At 43.5% G+C, this 16,207-nt stretch overlaps 1 protein-coding gene across 5 annotated transcripts in view; it reads right to left on the reverse strand.

The window, feature by feature from the left end:
* Nucleotides 1–7,122: 7,122 nt before the first annotated feature.
* Nucleotides 7,123–16,207, reverse strand: part of TRMT9B (tRNA methyltransferase 9B (putative)) — a 39,653-nt gene continuing 30,568 nt past the window's right edge. For 3 of the 5 annotated variants that reach the window (XM_079779266.1, XM_079779264.1, XM_079779265.1), the window contains 3 exons: nt 15,556–15,710; nt 11,146–11,319; nt 7,123–8,939 (listed from right to left, as the gene is read on the reverse strand). In XM_079779266.1, coding sequence (XP_079635392.1) covers nt 7,906–8,939; nt 11,146–11,319; nt 15,556–15,709 — 1,362 coding nt within the window. In that variant the 5' untranslated portion in view covers nt 15,710 and the 3' untranslated portion in view covers nt 7,123–7,905. Of the gene's footprint in view, nt 8,940–11,145; nt 11,320–15,555; nt 15,711–16,207 lie in introns of those variants that run through there. The other 2 variants (XM_079779268.1, XM_079779267.1) reach the window with 2 other exon arrangements.

The raw sequence follows: 16,207 nt of genomic DNA on the forward strand, positions 1-16,207 counted from the left end.
GCTTCCCCCATCCCAGGGGATGGGTGGGAGGCGGGCCAGGGGGCACCAGGCCCGGCACCGTCTGTGCTGGAAGGCGGCCCACGCCCCGCCCGCCCCGCTCCCCTCCCCAGCGCTCACACTGAGCGGCCACCGGCAGGGAAAAGGTCAGCACAGGTGCAGGCAGGCTGGCATCCCAAGAACTTAAAACCAGGACCTTGTTTGAATATCACAGCCATGCTTTCACACCCCTCCGCTTTCAGATAGTCGAATGCGTCTTTATGAATCTTACAAGATTTTAGAAGTCAGTGATACCCCTTTATGAACCAAGTAAAGACGCTCTATTATTGAACAGTCAGTTTGATTTCCTTTGGACAAGGATAACAGAATTCAAATAGGAATTGGCCCTGTTCTGTGGAAGGATAAAGAGCAGGCTGAACTGATGGAGGAGGGGACCGGTGAGTGGAGCTGAAAGGCGAACCTGCCATCCAGGGACGCCTGTGAAAAGGCGTACACAGAACTGGAATAACTAATAGGCATGACACCGTCTTTATAATCCTTATTACAAAAAGATCCTAACCTCATTGTTGATGCAAATACAATATCTTCAAATTGTCACAATAAAGATATTTTACATCGGTTTGTGCTTTTAAAACTATTGTTAGCTTCTTCAGGAAAAAGCTCAAGTACATTGTAGAAAAAAAGATTTTTTGTACTTTCGATACAAATACATGTCAACATCAGAAGAGGCACAACAACATTTAACAATTACCTTTGAATTTCCAATTACCTTTAAAATGACAACAACAAAAAATCAATTCAATGCAATACATTTCTATGGTAATTACCAATTTAATGTTTTGACCAGTGCATAAGGGGGCTGCTTTTTCTTGGTCAGTAATGACGGCCAACACTAGATGTCTAGGAGTATGGATATTTATATCATACATATTGAAGAGAGCATCTACAGAAAATGGGACAGTTTTCACATCCATGTTCAAAGAGCCTCAGAAATTCCATTGGGGTCCATTTTAGTGAGTCTTAAGTAGTGCCAGGGTTCTGTGTAAATAAATAGTAGAACAGTCCTGTTGCGTTACATGTGCAAATAAAACATCTAATGGAAGTGGTGTGGTTAGCTCACTAGAGAAATGTCTGTCACTCAACCAAATTTCCTGCTAAGCGACCATAAATATTAACATAACTTCTTCAGGGAATTCAACATTCAACACTGGCTACAGATGAACTGCTGTGACCCACGGTTTTTTCTCTTCGGAGGTAACAACCAGAGGAAAAGAAATGTCACATGTAGAGAAAATACATTGTTTTGTATGGACCCTTTATTTTTTAAAAATATATTTCTTTATTGATTTCAGAGAGGAAGACAGGAGAGATAGAAACATCAATGATGAAAGAGAATCATTGATTGGCTGCCTCCTGCATGCCCCCTACTGGGGATCGAGCCCACAACCCAGGCATGTGCCCTTGGCCGGAATTGAACCTGGGACCCTTCAGTCCGCAGGCTGACGCTCTATCCACTGAGCCAAGCCAGCTAGGGCTGTATGGACCCTTTAATAACTAATTTGGTTCAGAAACTTTATTTTTCCCAGTTCTAGCTGAAGACAATATTATATATATTGCCAAAAGAGGGATCCAATTTTTAAAATATATACTTTTTTATTGACTTCAGAGAGGAAGGGAGAGGGAGATATAGAAACTTCAATGATGAGAATCATTGATCAGCTGCCTCCTGCATGCCCCCTACTAGTGGTCAAGCCTGCAACCTGGGCATGTGCCCTGACTGAGAATTGAAATGCGAACTCCTGGTTCATAGGTCGACACTCAACCACTGAGCCATGCTGGCCGGGCAAAGGATCCTATTTGACAATTGATTCTTACTAGTAGTCCATTGGATTGGTCATCTATAATAATAAAAGGGTAATATGCTAATTAGACCGGACGTCCTTCCGGATGAAGCCCGGGCTGGAGGGAAGCCGGTGCTGGCAGCTGGGGGAAGGAAGGTCTACTCTTGCACGAATTTTCATGCATCGGGCCTCTAGTATTGATTAGTTCGAATCCCACCCAGATAGAGTGATTATTAGTGCATGATCAATGTGGAAGACCCAAATCTAGAGGGGACAGCCGGTGTGTTAAAACTGAAATGATGTACATCCCTACCAATGTGTCACGCACTGTGGGAGCCGTGGGGAACCCGAAATAGGACAATTCACAGTCAGTATTTTCTCTTTGATTAGCTTTCTTAGGCTTCTGTGTTTGTGTTCTTCATGCCATGCCTTGTGCTGTCTATGTGCACGATCATTTTAATTCTTGGTTGGTGAGAATTCTTTTAAAAAATACTCCAGTTTTGTAGATAATGGAGGTGGCAAATATGGAGTCCATAACATCAAACTAGGAATTGAAATGTGGAGTTAAGTTGGGATGAGAGGAGCCGAGCCTCCTGGTTTGGGGTCTGTCGGTGCTCTGTCCTTCCCTTCCACTCGCATGGTTTTCCATCTGTTGGATGGGTGTCTGATAGCACTTATCTCATATGACCTTTGAATTGATGGAAGGAAGCCTGCTTCCTGCCTTTTTCTTTCAAGAGGGATTGCCATGGTGGCAGCTGAAATCCAAGTTTATAGCTAGGGGATGTGATAATTACTTGTCGTTATGTAATTTCTAATGAATGCATTGTTTAAAACAGCAGATTGCAGGCTAGAAAAAATTGGGTGCAATTTCAGGAGATGAGGCTGAAAATAATTTAGAGTCAACTTATGAATGACCTCCTAAGGAGTGTGTGTTTTATTCTATTAGACACATTATTTTCTGAGAAGCTTTCCACAGAATGCTTGTGCTAGAGGATGTTAATATGCCTGGGGCAAGCTCAGTAAATTGTTTACTTCAGGGTAGGCCTTAAATATGCCGATATACATTGTGATTTCCCAAGAGTATTTTGTCTATTGTTTTTCTCAAACTAAACAATGTAACTTGGTAGTAGGTACACAATGAATATATCTTTCCATTAATTCTAATATTCTGTGTACACACAACACATCTGATATGCATTGCCATATAACCCATATATCTGGGAACTTGCAGGGTTCAGTAAACAAGTGGAATGAATGAAATATCTGAATAGCCCTCAAATTTCTCACTTACAAAATGGGAAAACACACAAACAAAAAATAAAATAAAATGGGAAAACAGTAATACAATTTTTATTTAAAAGTGGAGTTTAAAAGAATGTGTTTTTTATTGATTCTAGAGAGAAACATCAATCAGCTGCCTCCTGCATGCCCCAGCACTGGGGATCAAGCCTGCAACCTGGGCATGTGCCCTGACCAGGAATGGAACTGGCGACCTCTCCAAGCATGGGGTGAGGCTCAACCATCTGAGCTACCCCGGCCAGGATGGTAACACCGTTTTTAAAATATTGAAGAGTTGGAGAGGAGTAATCGCACAACATTTTGTGACCGAGACTATTTTTTCTCAATCGAAATCAAATGGAAACAGACTTAAAAATGAAGAAAAAATAATAATAAAAGATGGGTGAAAATATGTAAGGAACAGCAATGGAATTACTGATTAGCTGTGTAATCTTTGCTTAACCTTGAAAGGCTCTTATAATCTAACTAGAGTCCCAGTGCACGAATTCGTGCAGGGGTGGCGTCCCTCGGCCTGGCCGGCAATCAGGGCCAATTGGGGCCGGATGGAGGGAGGGACCGCGGGAGGTTGGTTGGCCGCGGAAGGTTGGCTGTGGGAGCGCACTGACCACCAGGGGGCAGCTCCTGTGTTGAGGGTTTGCCCCCTAGTGGTCAGTGTGTCATCATAGCGACCGGTTGACCGGTCAAGTGGTCGACTGGTCATACTGGTTGCTTAGGCTTTTATATATATAGATACTGTGACTGGGTGTACATAGTGTTGTGGTTGGGAGTACTGGCTGGGAGTCAGACTGCCAGGGGTTGACTCTCAGCCCTGTCCCTCACTAGATGTGTCATACTTACTATGGGTGTGACTGTGATGCTGGGCAATTTCTTTCTGTCTCAGTTTTCCTCATCTGTAAAATGGGAACAATAAATATGTTTATTTTAGAGGGCTATGGCTAGGATTACAGATAAAATAAATGTTAGATATTAAGAGAAGTTAGCTGTTATCAATATATTTCAAATTTTCTACATAGTCGGAGACAAAAGCTCCAGCCTGCCCTAATGTGTTCTTCTTAGACTGTAGCTGCGTGGCCAGTGTTTCCACTCCCCCTCTCCCTCCTAAAGCGGGTGGGTGTGCAGCTCACTTTTAAGCTGCCCCACCAAGTTTAACAGCTATTGGATTAGGCCCTCCGCCCTCCTTCAAACCTGTTTATTTTTACTTAAAAAGTCCACCAATGCTTATGCCTTTTGTGGCCATTAATATACAAGTTCATTGGTGTCTCTAGCTGATTTATAGTTGGAGTGGTCTTCTCTGGATTACGTCTAATTTTTGCCCATTCAGTTGATGCTCAGTTAAAATGCAGGGAATTCTTGACATTTAGAATTTGCAAGGACACAGGAAGGCAAACTGGAGACAAGAATGACACAGCATCCGTGTAAGAATGAACGAGGAGAAAGGAGGGCCAACACGATGCTCCAAGACATCAGTCAGATGGCCTGCCAGTCACTACGACATGCTGGTGTCATTTCACCACTGCAGTGACGACTTAAAAATAACCTGAATAGGCCTCTCATGGTTCCCACCAGAACGTTATTTTGGTTGCATCCTCTGTCTATGTGAATGCACTTTCCCCAAATCATTTGACTGTTTATATGGAATTCCGCAAATAAGCCAGTGAGGCATCAATAAGCCAGCAAAGGTTTTTAGAAACACCCCCAATAATCCCTCGACTTCTGATTGGGATTCCGCAGTGATGCCGGCAAGTAAAAGAGAAGGAGTGGGAACACTGTTGGACCAGTACTAATAATGGAGTCTGAGCTTTTAAATCATTTCAGATAGAGCAGCAAAATCTATAATCGAGCAAGTTAAGGCAGACTGAACACTCACAAATAACCTGTGTGTGTTTAAGCTCACTTATGACTTGTATTTCCTTTGGAGGGCAATTTTAAAGATGAGCAAGACTTTGAACTGATCAAGATACTTACATTCGGCTCTTCCATTGCCATCTATATATCCAAAGGCAAAAGTTAGATTTAAGAATGCTTTTCACATGAATATACCAAAGAGACATTATCAGCCATGGAATTAAATGTTTGCATACAAAATAAGGTCTGGATGCATAGAATTATGTGCTCAGCAGACGAAGAGTGAAAGATTGCTATTATTAATGGTTTTTCATTTACAGCCCTGTCAAAATTATGTGAAAATATGTCTTTATCAAAAACCATTCTAAAGAATCATTTTCTACAAAGTGTGTGTGTGTGTGTGTGTGTGTGTGTGTGTGTGTGGCTGCTCATATGGGTTAGCTCAAAGCTTTTTGGAGCAGTCTAATGAACTGAGTTTTATGTAAGTGGCAGGCTACCACCAGAAAGACTTCCGACTGATTTCTCGCAGCAGGACTGGGATTAAAAATACATCTGACAACAGGCTTCAAAGAGAGGAAAAACCCACTCACAATAAAAAGGCCATCAAGCTTTAATTTTAAGAACTTCTCTGACTCCGAGAATCTTTTCTTTCTACCAATAAAACCACTTATACTCATGGTTTAATGTCCTAATTTAAGAAACTCAGTGGTTGAGTGTTGACCTATGAAACATGCCTGGGTTTTGGGCTCGATCCCCAGTGTGGGACATGCAGGAGGCAGCCGATCAATGATTCTCTCTCATCATTGATGTTTCTATCTCTCTCTCCCTTCTTCTCGGAAATCAATAAAAATGTATTTTAAAAAAAGAAATGGATGACACTAAATTAATTTCTAATTTATATCCCACTTCTCTGCCTGTTTTCATTGTCCCGCTAATGCAAACTGCACTGAACAATACAAACCATGTCTCATTTCCAGCACACAACCCCATCAACCAGAAAGGTGGTGATCCAGTCTTATTTCAAAGCCAAATGAGTTCTAAACATGGATAATGTTCAGCTAAGCATTAAAAATCATTCTTTAAGTTTCTTTGAAAGTAGCATTATTAAGTCAGAGCACAACCACTGAAGGAAAAAAGAAACCAAATGAAATCTTTTACTGTTTCAGTTAATTTTAGTGGAAAATAGAACAAGAATCAGATTTTCATTCAGGATGACAATGGTCCAGAAAGTATAAAGGCTCTTATTGAAATTATGTGTCAATTCTCTCCTCATTAAGGAACCATCTGAGGCTGTATTCCTGGGTCAACTTATTCCCGCTTCTCTTAGATCTCTAGTCCCGTCCTAATTATATCTATGTTTCAGGATCCATGACATGGATTTAAACAGACCCCTGGTTAAATCTAATCAGAGGCCACACAATGCCCAATCTACTGGCTTGTCTGTGAAGTGGCAGGAATTCAACCTTTAATGAATAGGACTTGATTCTGGCTAAATGTCTAATATAACTAACAAAATGGCCACTTTCAAAAGGATAAATACCGGGTATTATTTTTACAAGTTCAACACCTGGTCTCCCACCAATGCCACGTATCTTATCCCTTAACAGTCTTTTATACCGAGAGCCAAAGAGAGCTTCACCCCGATTCTCATTTCCTAAATATCCATTCAGTCCAAAGAAGATCATCATTCCAGGTCAGTGGTTCCCAATATGGGCCCTGCGCCCTGCAGGGGGCAATTCGAGAATGAGTTATCAACAGTGAACTTTTTGCATTTCTTATGGTTCTAGGGGTCCTCATACACAGTATCTAAATATATATTATGACATATTTATGCATTTCAGTTCTCTATTATGTTTTAAAACTTTATTTGCTCTTTTTTTTATATCACTTCAGATTATTATTTTTTAAACAATTTCTTAGTGATTTCTTCCTCAGTACTTCAACTATCCTTTCGCTCTTTTATTTTTCTCTTTCATGGATGCCATGTTCTTTGGAAGCTTGTTTAGGCCAAGTTCATGTCCTTTTAGGCTTCCTCCATGTGAACAGGAGTTCACTTTTTGAATAATAAGAATTTTATGTCACGGGGGGTGGGGGGGCATCAGGATTTTAGAGATGCTTAGGTGGGGCATGGCCAAAAAAAAAGGTGGGAACCACTGTTCTAGGTGAAAACTCTTCCTTAGTCAATCTTGGTCTTATCATAACTGGATATTCCTGCCTCTAACAAGGTCAGAAAAATACCAACTTCAAGTACCCACAGCCACCTCTCTCTGTGCTAACAGTGCCTTTAAGAACTTCTGAGTGACATTGATAACCTTGTGATCCACTTAGCTTGACGCGAGACTGCTTATCGTTTTGAAAAGTCCGGTAACACTTCTTTTCTCTCTCTACTGTTTTTCACCTTTCTGAAGACTCTAAGTTGAAGCAAGGCCTGGGCAACAACATAACTTATCACCAGGGTCAATTTCCATCTGTGCAACAGAACAGGTTTATCTGTTATCTGGCACACAGACCTAAAATATCTTCTGAGAAACAGAAATCACCCCCCTAACTTTGTAAAAATGCCGTTTTTGGAAGGAATACTTACAAACAGAATCTTTTAAAATCAGTTTATAGGACTGAAAAACTCTACACATGGCGTCTCATCATAATTTCATCTTTCAGGGGGACAAAACCCCAAACTGTATTGAAGCGCACTTCAGATCTCTTCCATCAATACTGAACCACACATACCCTTCGCCCAATGCTTCGGATGCCAGGCTCTGTGCTTACGCAAAGATTCAGAAGATGACCATCCCACAGTCTCGACAGACCAGAGCATGCGTGGGCTAAAAAAGAATGGAAGTGGGTGCAAGTTCAGGCAGCCATCCCAGCGCCGGCGCAAGGAGCGTGGCTCCCGCTGGAGGAGCTGCCTGAGCGGATCCGGTCAACCGCAGGCCCCCTTTTTCTCGGCGATGATGCACCAGTTACCATGGTCATTCCCAGAGCTCAGGATGTGGAGCTCTGACACGTTTTCCCTCAGCAGCCCACAGAGCTCGCCTTCTCGAAACACGTGGTAGTAGCGCATAAAGGCCCCGGAGTCCAAAACGTCAGGCTGCTGTCCTTCGACAGGCATTGTGCCGTCTGGGATGGAGTCTGTGGAACCGAGCGTGGACACCCTTCTCAGTACCCTACGAGCATAAGGCTTCCCTTCTTCTAACGTGCCCGCAGCCGCACACTCCTCCGTGGTCTGGGTGCCCCCCAGGCCATTCCCACCCCCACTGCTCCCCGTCTCTCCTTGAGGGTCTCCGCGGAGATGTTGCCCCGTGGCCGGTGCCCTCAGCCACTCCGAGTGCTTCTGAGAAGTTGCCACAAACACGTCCTCGTCCGAGTTTTGCTCTCTTGTTGGACATGGCTCTGGGGGATCCCTGTCTGAACTGGGGTGCCTGGAAGGCTGGATGGCTATAGTGCTGGCGGCCCAGCCTTCTGTGTTTTTCAAGGGCCTCCCTCTTTCCATTTGCTTCCTCAGACTGGACTCATCCAAAGATCTGGAGCAAAACCAGGAGCGAAAAGATCTCCCTAACGTGTTATAGAAGCCGTTCTCTGCCCCGGCCTCCTTCGAAAGACTGGCACAACAAGTCCTGGCCCGGACAGGTTCATAGTCGGCGCTGTGGGACCGTCTGGAGTCCCGTCGCTCCTTGAAGCAAACAGAGCAGCTGCACCCGGAGCCGGGCGGGTGGTAGGGGTGGTTTCTTTCTAGATGGCCACACTGCTTCCTCCTCCCCGGCGGGCTGGACTCGGAGAGGAGCCGGGAGCACAAGGCCCTGTTCCACGGCACCAGCACGTCTTGCTTCTCAAAGTGCCGGGTCTTCTGTTCCATCGCCCAGACGTAAATCATCAGCTGGCCTCCGGGCACCAAGATGCGGGCCATTTCCTTTATTGCTCGGATTCTTCTCTGTTTGGTCGAAAAATGATGTATCACTGCAAAAAGAAGAAACCAGGTCTCTATGTGTATGTACATACATAAACCTACACGTTTATGTGCTAGTACTTTCCATGTAACAGCGATGCCATTTGGGCATGTAGTAAAATCTCCGTATTTCCTACAGGGCAGGGCGAATGGTAGAAATAGCACAGGCATGGCTTTGGGAGAGACACGATTGCTAGCTCCGACTCCTGTAATTAGTAGACAACGGATCTTGGGAAATTATTGAACTTAGATGGATTTTAAGTCTCTTCATCTATGACACCTCGAATGAATAATGTATAAAATCTCTTCCAGTTCCCAAATCCTATGAATTGTGTTAACTGGAGGGCGAACCATGTGAATTGATAAAATCTGCAAGGAAGCACTAAGTTAGGCAAGTGCTACCAGTAGAATCCTGTGAAGTAATTCATTACTTTAATGAATGATTGGTACTTCTAAAGCTCTGAAGGATTAGTACCACTACTCAGTGTTAATAAAATTAATAAATCCAATAGGAGTGGAGCAAAATGCTAAAATGTTTTTCTACTTAGAGAGTGCAAAGATAGCCAGTCAAGCTCAAGTCCAAATGATTGCTTCTCATTTTTAAGAATGTTAATGTGATATAAAATGGTGGAATCTATTTTTTTTAAAAGTTAACTTCTAGGTCATCATTTTTACTTTCAATCCCTGCGCAGTTAAAGTGAGAGTCAAGCAGGACTGTCTTTATGTCATCATAAACATGTCACTAGGTGACATTTTATAAAAAACGTATGGCGCCCTGGCCGGTGTGGCCCAGCTGGGTGTCATCCCGTGCACTGAAAGGCGGCCGTCCCATCATGGTCAGAGCACAGGCTGTCTCCACTTAAGGGAAGACTTTCCATCCGAGGATGACAACCAGTAAGCTCTGCCTCCTCTGGGACGGGGCAGGGACTTCACGTGGAGGCGGAGGAGGACCTGACCCTGTGCACACCGAGCATTTCCCAGCGTAGGAAGCTGGTCAGTAGCCCGTGCCCACGACAGGGCTCAGCAGCCTGGCCTGGACGTAGGCGGCCTTGCAGACCCTAAAACTAATGTAAACTAGCGACGAGCAAGGACTCCTCCTCTCTGACCTCTCTCAGATCCTAGGTCTTAACAAATGTCCCCATTTTGCACTTAACAGTTTCAACTACAAAGAAGCAGGGCTATTACAGAGCAGGTTTCTATGGCAACCATCTCCTGCCGGTCCTAACTAGTTCCAAGGTTAGGGCATCCAGGCCTCAATATACAAAGATACAGTCCCCATCTAATGTTGCATAAATCCACTTCTCATCTACTTCAGGAGAGAGCAAACCATTTTATGCCGAGTTTTTATCTGGTCAGTCCATTTTATATAGGTTCCCTTTGCTTTAATAAAGCTTAGTATATTCAAATAGATCAATTTTTAGTGTTTTGGAGCAAATAATTTGCTTTGCAAAAGAATTTGCCATGAGATCAGCAAGGGCCCCGAGCATATTTAAATATGACTAACCTATGAGGTTTCAGGAATGCGTGTTTTGAGTAAAATGAGCCTGTGTAAATTTCAGGCAAGGGTTTTTGCTGTGTTTTTTTTTTTTTTTTAAGTTTTGGCATGTGTATTTATGGGCACACTTGCTGGGAGGATATGAGAAACATACTCCCTAGATTTATGAGCAATCTCTGGCAGTGAGAGCTGAGTGGCATTATAAAAACAATGCAATCTGGGACCAGGTGGGGCTGTCTCCCCCCGGGACTTGCCTACCAGCAAGTGGCAGATTGGAGGACACAGCCTTCCAGGTGGCATTAGTCCTACAATATTCTGCTAATAAAGAGCACACTCATGGCCTAAAATAGGTCATCTGACTTTGAAATGTCCACTTCATGCTGGGAGACCTGGCTACATTGCAATATAACAAAGTGCTGTTTTCAATGAGTAAAATTCCTCTAATACTTCCTTACTCATAAGCAAAAGAAAACTGGAATGAGTCATCAAAAAGAATAAAATAACAGTGTGAACGTTTAACTAGTTAAAATAATTATATGCCCCACCATAAGTACATTTGAGATTAGTCAAATAATTCAACTAGTTGATATGTTTTTAAAAATTAGATAAAATGAACTACAGAGACCCTCCCACAAAGCATGGGTGTTGGGTCGTAAGAATGGCCTCAACCGCGCAACATGATTCCCATGGCCAAGAGGGAACGTGTAACCAGGCTGCCTTACCTCCTATGGAGATGATGGCATCGAAGCCCTGATCCCTAAAGGGGAGATTAAGGTTGTCACATACCATGACTTCACATCCCCTACTCCGGGCAATCTCTACCAGCGGCCCACAGTAGTCACAGCCCAGGGTATGTACCTGGCTATTCACTTTAAGGTACTTTCCAGTCCCACAACCTATAAGAGAAAAACTGTGTTACATTCTATCCTTGAAGGAGAATGGGACAATGTCGGTTAGCCTGTCTGATAACGAGAACAGAAATAGCTTTATATTAACTAACTGAGACAGAATACAGCATGGTGTGAAGGTAAACACAGAAGCAAAAGCAAAGCCTTCAGACAGCCCTTACATATTTTCAGATAGAAGAGGGAAAGGGGATTGGGAAAGCTAAATAATACTTATTAAACATTTAACGAGGTAATGTCCATAGGGCGTAGCATGCTAGCTCAGCTGTTAGCGGGCCCATGGCAAGGAATGATAGGTCCCCAGCATCCCAGGGACAGTGTCCAGTCCCTTTACAAAAGCTGCCTTCACATACATATTTCATTATGTACAGATCTATATGTTATGGCCTTTATTCTCCTGCTATCTCTCTAGACAGTCTTCCTGCTTACTGGTTACATAAAACAAACCACTGCCCAAAACTTTTAAATGGTTATAAAGAAAACAGGCTTTTCAAAAATTTTTATTTGAATGAAAAAAAGATTTCAACAGTTTTTCATCCACCCTATCGTCAGTGCTCGGTTTCACGTGACTCAGAATACAACTTAAGAAAGAACTATTCTTTTCTTAAATAGACCATTTTGGACATTCACTTTCTGATGGCAGAGACCCAAGTCATTCAACATTTACACAGCCCAGAGATTGAGGTCAATCAGATCTCAGTGATATTACAGGGAAGAAGATGGTACCGTGAATGAATCACCATCCGGAAACAAAGCCTTCCAAATCCAGGACCTGGTATATTCCAGCACAGACACGCCATCTAATTCCTTTTCAGAAATATTTAAAGATATCAACAGAGCTGAGATTTGTACCTTCTGGAATTACCTGTAGATTTTTGTCTCATATTTTTCTAAAATATAACCACTGTTCAAAGATGATTAATTTGCGGCTTCTGAAATACTTTTTAAAATATATTTTTTATTGATTTCAGAGAAGAAGGGAGAGGAAGAGAGGGATAGAAACATCAATAATGAGAGAGAATCATGGATCGGCTGCCACCTGCACGCCCCACTGAGGACTGAGCCCGCAACCTGGGCGTGTGGCCTGACCGTGAATGGAACCGTGACCTCCTGGTACATAGGCTGATGCTCAACCGCTGAGCCATGCCGGCTGGGCTGCCACACTTTTTAAATAACTCCTCCTTGATAGGCGCTGTTCAAAATTACATGAGACACCACAAGCATAATTAAGGTTTGCTGATGCCAGGGGAGACAGTGGATGGCTTAGGAATAAAAAATAATATTTCCAATGTTAGTATTTCCATGTAAATGGTTGGGGTCTTATAAATATTTCAGATCTCATGGCCACTGTTCCTAAGAATGCTTGTGAGAAAAAGTACCCAATATTTAAGAGCAATCATGGGGAAAATATAATCCACAGAGCGTTTCAAAACTGAAATCCTGATTACAAAGATGATGGTCATGTTTTTTTAAAAAAATCTTGTTTTTTTATTTGCTTTTTCTTTTATTGGCTCAGGGGTTACATTTAGAGAAATGAAAGGAAAATTACTTCAAAAATACGAATAAAAACCAGATTTATGGATGATTAGTGCTAGAAGGAAGTGTTCAGAGAGCAACTGGTAATAATGAGGAAACTGAAGTCTTTTAAAAAATCTCAGCATCTCCTGAAGACTTCCCAGCATGACTCATCCCACATTCCTCTGTAATGGTATTCATGCTTAAGGATAGCAGTGGAGATCCCAAATCTGATGCGGTTATCCGTTTCCTAAGTGCACACACGGAGATGCTGGAGGGGGAAGGTTTTATCCTAATGAGGAAAGCCAGAACACGGCCAAGCCTCGTCCCCCCACTATCGTAAGTGTGCAAGAAGCAAATCAGAAGATCTGCGATGCTGCAGCAAGCACGGGGACACAACAACCGGGTCCTCTGCAACGTCTCATTAAATGCTGACCTTCCGTAGGATCGCAGAGAGACCAGCAGTGTCTGCATGCTTCCCTTTCCCTCTGCTTTGTATTCTGCACCGCACGCATTGTGCGCATTTCCGCACTTTTTGGGGGTGGCTTCACTGTTTAAAAGTCAGCGTCCTGCTGACGTGCTGCCTACGGTTTCTCAGCGCAGGAAGGCTGAGACGGGCCTTACGGACAACATACGCTTTGTCCAGGCATCAGAGACGGTTGCTGCCTGTGATTTCACTGTTAGCAAATCAATAATAAACAGAAACACACATGGAGCCAGGTGAGGTGTTGACCAGTTGACAAAAATGTGAGCAGAGGTTCACGGGAACTGAGTCCCGTGCTTCCCCTGAGGGTTACAACGCAGGATTCACTAAGTCAGTGTCCTTGGCAACTTTATAGAACATAAATACTGTGAAAAATGACCACCAACTGTATTTTTTAATGCTTTCTGACTTAAAAAAAAAAAAATCATACAGAGAAAGGCCTTTTGCCTCTGAGAGTATTTTTTATTTTATTTATTTATTTTTTAAATCCTCACCCGAGGATATTTTCCCATTGATTTTAGGGAGAGGGGAAGAGAGAGGGGAAAACAGAGAGAAATATCGACATAAAAGAAACACACCGATTGGTTGCCTCCTGGTCTGGGGAGGAACCTGCAACCGAGGTGGGTGCCCTTGACCGGAATTGAACCTAAGACCCTTTGGTCCACAGACCGATGCTCTATCCACTGAGCCAAACCGGCTAGGGCTATTTTATCTTTTTAAATTATTCTTTTATTCTTTTTTATTTTATTTTTAAAAAATAATCTAGTTGTCCTCTAGTTCTTTAATAATTTCATTTTCTTATACTTCCATCGGTACTTCATTTGGAATTTCTGATGTAAGGGATGAGAAAGTAGCGTATGTACATGCTGTTGTCCTAAAGTCATGGTTGAATAGTTCCTTTTCCTACCAGCTGATTTTAAGATCCTGGTAGCTTGGACTATGGATGGTAAGAGTTCCAAAGTCACTGTATCTTCTGAAACCAGATTTATTTAAAAAAACAAACAATGACATGTTAGAGATATTTTCAAAGACTCTCTATTTCTACATGACATGCACCCCTTGCCCAAATTCCACACTGCTCACACCATCTTCAACAAGTCAAAAGCCCTGGCCAGGTACACATGTTTCTCTTCCTGGCACTTAGAGTGCATGTCAAATTAGGCAGAGTGTACAGACTTAGGACTCCATGGGTGCAATCTTCATGCAGTTGTTAGAATGCACTTTCGGGTGGGCAGCCTCAAATGGGGATCCCAGACCTTAGTCTTAGGTCTACGGGGCTGTGGTTTACCACTCAATTCAGAAACATCCTTAGCCCAAATCTGCCAGGCAAATCCATGATTACAAAGCCATGATCTATCCAAAGACAGGCTCTAATAATGAAATACCCACAGAGTAGTTCAGGGGGGAAAATCCATGCGATTAATAAGAGGTTACAGGAAATTTGTGATCTCTGGATCTTCTGTGGAAGGCATGAGAGCCACTCGAGGTGAGCCACCGGAACACGCTACGTACACATGTGACCGTCTCTAAAGTTACAACAGTCAGCTTCCCAAGCAGTCATGTTAATCCTGATTTAGTCAACCGATGTTGGAGGATGTGCCCCCAAACGCTGAAGAGATCGCCACTGTCTACATGTAAGTTTGAGGAAGTTTCCTACTTTGTGTCTTGATTGTATGAATTTCTGCTGTAACGTGAATGAGCTGCCCTGGGGTGTGGCTCAGTGGTTGAGCCTAGACCAGTGGTCGGCAAACTCATTAGTCAACAGAGGCAAATATCAACAGTACAACAATTGAAATTTCTTCTGAGAGCCAAATTTTTTAAACTTAAACTTCTTCTAACGCCACTTCTTCAAAACAGACTCGCCCAGGCCGTGGTATTTTGTGGAAGAGCCACACTCAAGGGGCCAAAGAGCTGCATGTGGCTCGCGAGCCGCGGTTTGCCGACCACTGGCCTAGACCTATCCTGGTCAGAGCACATGCCCGGGTTGCCGGCTGGATCCCAGTGTGGGGCGTGCAGGAGGCAGCCGATCAATGTTTCTCTCTCTCCTTCTCCCTTCCTCTCTGAAATCAATAAAAGTATCTTAAAAAAAAAATAAAGGGAATGAGCTGGGTTACAGGCATGCCAAGGGCACCATTTCAGACTTCCGGTTCGCACAGCAAGGAAAACTGACTCTGAAAAGAAGGACACGATGGGACCTATCTCTCACCACGCAGCCGGCCCTGCCTTACCTATGTCGGCGATGAGGCTGCCGGGCTCCTGGTCCTGGAGGAACTGGCGGACCCGGGGCCAGGCTTTGCCCTGCAGGTCGCTGAGGTAGCGGGCGGTGCTCTCGTACACGTCGTGCACGTGCTGCTTCTCCAGCTGGGCCGCCTCATGGTCCATCCTGGGGAGACAGGGCCACCCCAAGAAAGGCCGGTCAGAGACGGCTGAAGGAGCAGGCACGTGTAGGAACCTACAACTGCCCAAGGCTGTGCTGATCTTTACTAGAAGCTGCAAAGAGAAAAACCTTCACCACAGCTGTCAAAAGACTAAAAAGTGCATCAGTTTTACTGGCAAATCTTCAGAAAATAATGGTTTGGGAATGAGCTAGGCATTGTCATTTCCTGTGCAAGACCAGTTCTAAATGTTGGATGCACATACCTAAGATTCAACTGGATAACATCGTTCTGATGATAAACAGATTTTTAAAATGTGTAACATGCAGCTCACCACTCCAACCCAGTCACAAAGCCCGACTGATTCTACCTTTTCAGTGTCTCTGGATTCCAACCATTTCTCTACATCCCTATGGGTGCTATTTTAGAAAGGGCACTTATTTCTTTACCTGAATTACGTCAACAGTCCGTAAGCAGGTGTTTTTGGGTCCCTTCAATCCCGTTC

This window comes from Cnephaeus nilssonii (genome assembly GCF_951640355.1).
Source record: "Cnephaeus nilssonii genome assembly, chromosome: 8".
Taxonomy (NCBI): Eukaryota; Metazoa; Chordata; class Mammalia; order Chiroptera; family Vespertilionidae; genus Cnephaeus; species Cnephaeus nilssonii.